Genomic DNA, 8,870 nt, shown 5'->3' on the forward strand with positions numbered 1-8,870 from the left:
ATCATCTCAAACATGACAATGAGTTCACTGTACTCCAATGGCCTCCACAGTCACCAGATCTCAGTCCAATAGAGCACCTTTGGGATGTGGTGGAATGGGAGATTCTCATCATGGATGTGCAGTCGACAAATCTGCAGCAACTGTGTGATGTCATCATGTCAATATGGACCAGAATCTCTGAGGAATGTTTCCAGCACCTTGTTGAATCTGTGACACCAAGAATTAAGGCAGTTCTGAAGGCAAAAGGGGTCCAACCTGGTACTAGCAAAGTGTACCTAATAAAGTGGCCAGTGAGTGTAGATCAAAACTTGCTTCAGTTGAATTAATTTATTTAAACTTATTTTATTTGTGTCTTGGCAACATGTTTAATTTTCCACAACACGAGGCTGCTATTCAAGAATCGGGCGACTGCTTTGTGACAGCAGCAAAGGTTGTCAGTTTTGTAAATCATCTTAGCTAATTATCAAACTTTGGCACAAAAAGGAAGCACTACTGACTGTCGACCAAATAATAGTTGAGTAATATTATCAAAGGATTAAAACTTACAAAACAATATCAAAGAGTTAACAAATCCTGTTACGTTTTGGTGAATTAAAAATACCTGAATTTAAGTCATGTTTACCAGAGTGTGCTTGTTTGCTCATTTATTTATTTGTCATTTGCTCATTTATCTATCCATTTTATTTATCTGTTTGTTGTGGAATAAATAAAAGTGTAAAAGTCCTGAGAGGAAATCAACTCAGTCACAAAGCTCCATAGAGAAATATATCTCAGGTTTATTAATAACTTTCTTCATCTTCAAAACTCATTAAGACAGAAATTATAAAACAGTATTTACATCTTGTTTCTCTGTTGTTGTTTTTTTTTAAGTTACAGCATGCCAGAGAGAATGAAGGACAATCAGTTTATTTCTCCCCCCGAACGTCGGTCGCTCCATTCGCTCTGTTCCCAAATTCAATTCATGACAAATTTAAAAAAAAAAAGATTGTTGTTTACCATGATTACTGACAGTGTTCTGAGGTACAAAAAAATACGATTCACAGGCATTCACGCGCACACACACACTCACACACATAATGAACCCAAACCCGGTACAATTTAAAACAGGTGAGGGAGGGAGGGGCCACATAAACAAAAACAACAACAATCAGCCATAAAAATCTACAAAATGAACAAAGACAGTCCTTTGAAATGAGAGTGTGTGTCAAAAATAGTTCAGGAATGAACACCAGTCAACTTGAGCCGGCAGCTTTGGCAAATTTGTGGGTTTTTGGGAAAATACTGCTTTCCTTGCTAAAGTGCTTCTATTTTTAAACCAGACACGAGTCCGCACTGAGTCAACTTCCTTAAACCCAGCCTCTGAAAAAAACGAAAAGGAGAACAATGTGCAGTCGCAGAAGAAACGCCGCTGGTTGAGTTAAACATCAAGTACCTTTCAAAATAAAATCACTACCTTTGTGTTCAGTGGGACCTTCTCAGATTGGGTTTTCTTTTGAAAAGAAAGATAAATAAAGATAAGAAAGATAAATACGCGTCTACTGAACTGGACAATGAAATCTGTAACATCCTTTAAAAACAATGTATGCCATGATTGTCATCCAGTGCCAGTCCCATTTGTGACCTCAGCACTCCTAACATTTCTGAATGACTGAGTCACAAAGCCCTCTGTTCAGACACCTGACTTTTCCTGTACCTGTCATCAGGCAGGCTAAGGTATTTCTGTGAGCTCCCAGACAGGGAAGTCTGTCCGAAATGATGCAATGCTTCCCTCAAGGAGAAACCAATCCTTAAATCCAATATTTCCACAGAGTGCATCAGTAATTAGCCACAGCCTCCAGTACAGAGCTTGTGGAAATTTTTGAGTTCAACTTTGATTTGGCCCCCAGCAATGATTTTATCACCTGGAACGTAGGCGAGATTAAAACAATATATTTTTAGATGAGATTTTAACAGGTTAAATCAGGATGATAGATTCAATCTTCAGATTTACACTGGGGTCAATATGTGACCAAAAGCACAATTGGGGCTTTAGCCATTAGCATGCTATCAAAGTCTCATGGGAGCCGTGGTTTTTGAATGCTAACAACAGTCCAGTACAGTAGATGCCCAGTTATCTTTGGGATATAAGAACATGGACTTTAAACCTTGGGAAAATGTTGCTGCTTTTCAAAATTAAATAAACACTCTGTAAAACATTTGGGGAGTTGGAGGGGATGGCGGATGGCGTGACACCTCGGTAGACCACTGCTCGAAACCAACAAACAACAAAACCAGTTGTAATTTAGCGAGTTATTGCTGCTTCCAGCTGCTTTTTAGCCACCAAACATGGGTGTTTTTCCAGTGGGGTTAGTGCCACCAAAAAAAGGTATCTTAAGCAAAATCATTATCTTTACCTCACCATAACAAAGTGTATTTTCTGTCTAAACCTAACCACAGTGCTACCCTATATACTAATGATCAAATGTAACGTATCCGTGGTTTAAAGAAACGTACAATGGCAACATTTTTTTCTGGCGATTCAAATGAAATAAACTACCTCTAGTGCCTTATATTTCTGTAGCCCTAAGCTAGCTATAATTTTCAAAAGCCTGTTTTAGTGACTAGTCTAACAGACCAAGAGTCATCAGCTGTTAGAAACCACTCGCCGACACAGTGTGCAATAGTTGCCCGTGAAAAATTCAATCATTTTAAATTTTAAATTGGGTTTGTTTTGGTTTAAATCTGCCATAAACGATCTATTCATACTTACAATACGAAAATTCATCCAAAAAATTAAGTCGATAATTAAACGTAAAACAGTGGAACTGTCACGGAACACCATCCGTACTCATTCTTAGGTCGTCAAATGCCGATGCTCTGTCACACCCCTCGGTGTCTCATAGCAACACACATGCACCCTTTAGCGTATCTTTGTGACGCACAGCTGAAACACACTGTTACACGTGGTCAGTGCTGCGAAACCGTGCGGTTAGGTTTAGCCAACAAAACTACTTGGTTAGATTTAGAAAATAAAAACCATCATGTTTCGGATTAAAACAAGTAGATTTCTTACATGACAATAACGTAACGTGATGTAAAAACGTCTTTCAAATGAAGTCAGTGCGCGACAACTCTGCGTGATTTAATGTCACATTCACCCAGGAGATTAACCATGAGTCTTGTTTTGTTTGACCCATCTCTCCTGCCATACGTGGACTTTCTAACTCTCCATTTTACGTCAGTTGCTCTCAGTGTAAAGAACTGCTGCGGATGGGTTCACATTGCAGTGAGTTGAAACCTGGTGTGTCTCAAAAAGACGCTAAACGGTGCCTTTGGTGTTCACAACACACAGAGGACTGTATTAGACGACTTGGGGATGAGAACAGGCTGGGACACCCAAAATTACCAGTGCCTAAAAAGCAGCATTTTAGTTTTTAATCTTATTTGTATTAAAACCACATTTCCATCGTTTGCCCTCTTTGCTAGTAAAGCAACTTTGGCTGCATTCTTGCTTCGCCCACTGAGGTTTAACTCAACCAGTGAAGCTCCTAAAAATCCAGTCTGCTGTGATTTTTGTGTTGCTGAACTCCACATTTAAGTATATGTAACTGTGACCATTTCCCAGTTGAAACATAATCAAACTGGACAGTACCACAGTGTATTAAAGGATCAGGTAAACTGGACACCAGACTCAAACTGAAGTGTTTTTAAGGCAGTGTGAGGCACACTGTGTTACAAGCCTCCATAACAACCTCCAACGTTAAGGTTAAATAAACCGACCGTGACTTTAATAAAGTATTCTCCATGTTAACTGACAAAGCATTAAAATAATTGCAACTTGTAGATAAATCGTTGGCATACTGTTGAAAGGACAAAACACCAGAGCAGCTCAGATCTACTGCATCAGCCCAGAAAACAACTGGTCTCATTATTCTTTAGATCATCACCACTGGAGTCTTTGGCAGAAAGTCGTTTCATACTCAAAACACATCACAAAAAGGGACAAAATAAATAAACACCCATGGCTACTTTACGCCTGCTTCGAATGATATTTATGTGTTCATTTGAAAGGCAAACTCTAAAATTTATGTAAATGTTTGAAAAAATTACATCAGCAGAGGAGCCTGAATCATCTACGCTTTCCCAAGTGTGAAAACTTCAAAATACCAAGTCATGCCAATTGATCAGAAAATAGAAATGAAACCAAGTGTCGTCACGCTTTTTGTTTCAGATTAATTAGAAAAAGGAAATAAAAGTGCTTCAGAATTCCTCTTTTAAGACAGGAGGGATCAGTTTCAGGCTCTTCAAGAACGAATAATATTTGCTGCAGAGGAGAGGATGAAACAAACAGGACAAAGATGATGTCATATTTCAGTACAATCTCAACAGATTCAGTAGTTTTACTTCTGCAAAACTTTACACTGTTTGTTCATCGACAGAAGTGGAATTTTAAGACTGTTGATAGAGAATCAGACACTGTGGATCTTGGGAAAGCAGCAACATTAGAGAAAAAAAAATCCAGGTCTGCAAACTCAGAAATCTTCAGTGTGCCTCTGAAATTAAGTGTTATAATGGAATTGTTTTTGGTGAACCCACTTCACCTACACTCTGTGTTGTTTACCCGATGTCCTACATTTCCCAGAATCCCATTTACCTGTGATTTATGTGTATTCAAGGGTGAGTTAAGTATTATTCAACCAGGACCTTATTTTCTCATGTTATGTGTCTAAGTGATTATTTGAGACAAACAATTTTAGGAATTGGTCCAGTATTGAGTGACAATGCTACAACTGACAGTGGCGAATGGTCGCAACATCCATTTACGTCCACTAAAAGTGTTTGTTTTTGCCACTGACAGGCTCAGATTGTTAAATAAGTGTTTGACAATATTCTGGAAAGGATCCCTACAGAGACGGACCTTTTTGTTAAAGAGTAAGACCCATTTTGTTCAACCAGAACCAGCACAAAGTCACCTTCGCCACCTCCAACAGACTGCATTTATATAATCAGTAATTTTAGCATGTATGAGCCAGCGTATTTTCACCTATAACTGGGTGAATTAAGGGTTTATTTCAACCAAACCAGAGTTGGTGGATGTTGAAACAGTGGAAAGACAAACCAATATGATTTATGTGCGTTTTATTTTGTTTCTGTCAACTCTGAATGAAGTGTGTTTCACATGATAAAATTACTGATTATTTAAATGGAGTCTGGTGGAAATGGTAACGCCGATTTCAGGGGTGTTTCTGGTTAAACAAAAGATTTATCTGCAGGGAACCAGTCCATACAACACATTCTCACTCAAACCTCGGCAAATAGCGACATTTGGTCATGGACCTTCCACGTCCAGATACGACATGCAAGGTACCCTGGGTGTGTTGGTCAGTGACCGACAAGTTCTGCCTGTTACATGAATTGTCTTCTTCCAAAATAAACTTGCGTTTTCACAGGAAATTTACAGTTTATATACGGCCTCTTTCAAAATAAACAAACTACATTGGTACAACACCGCAAATTGACATTTTTATTTCCTCCACCATCTAACGCACGTGGTTAGGTGTAGGAAAAAAAGAACAAGGTTTGGCTTTATAATCTTGCGAGACGCGAACACCGCTCTCCCTGGTGAAAGTTGGTGTTTCTTGGACCCATCCACCAACTCTCCCACCCGCCCTACTCAGACTTTCGCCGCCTTCACTTTAGTTCTTGTCCAGCCGTGTTTCCCCGATGCCACTGAGCACTGTTAAACTATAACGTGAATCATGCCGATGTTGTCGTTAGTGTCTAATGCCGCCCAAGCGTTGAATTTTGACGACTTCGGAGTGAGACCGGGTTGTTCTTTAAAACTGTCTGACACTTGAAATAGCAATCTGAGCCTGTCAGTGGCAAAAACAAACACTTTTAGTGGATGTAAATTAACAGTGCACAAACGCCCCTACTGGTTACATTGCATCCTGTATTGCCGCTTCCGACTGCAGCTCTCTTGCTCAATACATGACCAGTTTAAAAAAATTGTTGTTCCTATTTGTCACGTAGACAAGAAAACATAGGAGAAAAGGGTCCAGGTCGAAAAAAACTGAACCAACCCTTTAAGTGTGAAAAAAAGTAGTGATACTGACAGAAGCAAAGACAAAGAAAATGATGAAAACACAACTTTTCCTGTGGCTGCATTGCATTCTGGTATATGTAGTTACTAGTGTGGAACTCAATCCCTACCACAGATGTCTTCGCAGAAATAACAAGACAATAGAGCAGCTGTTTGTCTTTGGTTTCAAACACAAAAACCTGATGAATGACTTATGTTTCATGTTGTACATCACTAAAACAAAATCTATGAAACACCACTGTGGTTCTGCTAGGAATCAGGCAAAGAAAAAAATCTGTCACAAGACACGACATTTAAGAGTTTCAGGAAAGATTTTTCCTTTAAAATCTCCTCAGAAGTTACAGTAAAATATATCTGGAGTGTGTGCGGTTCTGTGAAAAAACATGCATTGTGATGATTAGAAAATATACAACATTGTTTCCCATGATAACAGAAAAAAAAATTTGGCTGATGTCGGGGCTGAGCGGTGTGTTTGGCTGCAAAAATACAAACAACAATAAGGTTTGCTGTTCGGAGTGACCCCCTTCCCCCAAAATGATTTACAAAAAAGGAAACCCAAACATAACCACTGAATGCAAAATGACATTTAACATGTAAAATCTCACAATGAGGCAAAAATAAAAATCTCATTTCTCCTCCCCCGTCATCGACAATAATATATGTACACACACGTATCGAACTCAATAAATAAAGTCTCAGATTTCTTAAAGTATATTCTAGTCAGAATGTGATCAAGCTTCCCTCTTGTGGTTTCTGTTCCCACCAAGTCTGGTGACGGCCATTTTGGTCACATACACACACACACAAACACACACACGCACCCCTCGCTTACAAAGCAGGAAAGGGCTTGCCAATTCAAAGTGCTCTCAAACGTCTACCACCTCATGCACGACCTGCCTTTTCAGATCCGTCGTGGGTGAAACTAAAAATCGAGGCACCGGGGAAGAAAACCTTTCACAGAGAGGAGTCTGTTTGAGAGCATGAGGGGGGCCACAGTTAACGTACCCTACACATTTAATTCAACACATTCATAATCATCATATTGATTGTCTTAATCACGATACAGACTGGCTGTCTATCGCTGCTAAATCTCTTAACAACTCTGGGATAAAGGCTCTCGGCTACTTACTGCTTCTATCCAGGAAACAAGAAGGAAAAAAATTTTTATAAAAGAAATCCACCTCAAAGCCTCCCCCCTCGAAACACGAGTCCGTCTCACACAGAATTCATCAATAAATATCTCACTATAAATTTCTACGGAACATATATTACTTTGTTTGAACTCCGCTGACATGCTCGGGTCGTCTTTGTCTTCTAGCTGTATGGATGGTGAGGAGGGGACGCGGGTTGCTACACATGCGGCGGTGGGTTTGGTTTGCGGCTTTCGGGTTGGACCACACTTGCATGTATGTTGTATGTACGTCGGCAAAGGGGAGGAGGAGGAGGAGGAGGAAGAGGGCGGAGTCTCCCTGAGTCTCTGATTAGGGACAGTGATTGGAAGCAACACACGCATACACATTTAAAAACACACACACAGAGGAGGAGGTTCGCAAATCAGCGAGGCCTCTGAAAAACGTTGATGGGCATGAGAGGGAGGAGCATCCTGGTCCAGACAAGCAGGTCCTTCAGATCTTTGTCGTCAGTTAATACATTAAGGAGCATGTGCAAACACATACAAACACACACACACACGTACAGACACATGTACAGACACTCTGTTCTGTCGATGAACTACCATAGGTGAGTGTTGGGTTTGTGGTGAGTCTGTTTACGATGGAAACGTGTGCATGTGTGTGTGTGTGTGTTTAATCGCTGCATATTTACAAAATATGCACGCACATGGCTTGTCTCTTTATGTCAGTGTGTCTGCATTCCCACTCACACACACAAACACACACACACTCCTCCCCTCCTCAGCATACATTCGAGCGTAGTAGTGCATGCGTGCAAAGAGTATGGAGGGGGTCGGGCCAGGGGGGCGGGGCGTCAAATGCTGTTCTCCAGCTGGCTGTGGTGGTTGGCTGTGTGCGGTGAGTTCTGCTCGTTGAGGAGGAGGAGCGTTGTCTCATCCGGTCCGTTCTCCGTCGGAGTGGAGTCCGCTCCCAGGTCTGTGATGGTGGTGTTGGCGGTGGCGGGGGGAGTGGTCTGATCCAGGCGGATCGTGTTGTGGCCGCTCTCTGGGGACTGGGGCGTGCTGTCCAGACGGGACGCCATCAGGCCGTTCTGGTACTGGGCACGTGTGATCTGAAGGAAAGAGGAGGGAGATCAAAGCTGAAGGTTGGTGTTGAAGGTAAAGCTTAGAGGAAGAGGAACATTTGCTCTCATGCTGAATGAATTAGTTAAGATCCGGTCTTTGAAACCATCAGCTATCAGTCTGACGATGATAAGCCTCTGAAAGTAACGGCCAATATTACAGTGTAGTCAGCAGATACGCAGGCTAAGATATCCTCTTCCTTGCACCGCTCATTTCGGCTAATGTTGATATCTGCATAGAGTGTGCCAGTAAACCCGGAACTCTGTTAGCACTTTTAGCACTTCCGGTTCTCTCGTCTAAAAGTCAATACGTTTTTTGAATGGAATTTTGGTAAAATGCCTCAAATAAGGTCTGACGTTAACAAAAGCTTAAGCGAGTGTCAGGTTTTGTTCTACGACATACAACACGTCAGTAAATACCCTACTTGTGAATTTTGAAGCTTTTACGTGTCATAAAAAAGGCGGTTGCTAACAAGTTGCTCAATACGACTACAAACCCTGTCGAGGACATTAAACATCATCACCCCCGAACAGG

The 8,870-nt window shown here is 41.0% G+C and overlaps 1 protein-coding gene across 3 annotated transcripts in view; it reads right to left on the reverse strand.

Moving 5' to 3' along the window:
- Positions 1–756: 756 nt before the first annotated feature.
- The window catches only part of LOC126394777 (metal transporter CNNM4-like), an 81,380-nt gene continuing 73,266 nt past the window's right edge, over positions 757–8,870 (reverse strand). For all 3 annotated transcript variants that reach the window (XM_050051822.1, XM_050051823.1, XM_050051824.1), the window contains one exon: positions 757–8,326. In XM_050051822.1, coding sequence (XP_049907779.1) covers positions 8,069–8,326 — 258 coding nt within the window. In that variant the 3' untranslated portion in view covers positions 757–8,068. The remainder of the gene's footprint in view (positions 8,327–8,870) is intronic.

Source organism: Epinephelus moara, chromosome 8 (assembly GCF_006386435.1).
Source record: "Epinephelus moara isolate mb chromosome 8, YSFRI_EMoa_1.0, whole genome shotgun sequence".
Lineage (NCBI taxonomy): Eukaryota > Metazoa > Chordata > Actinopteri > Perciformes > Serranidae > Epinephelus > Epinephelus moara.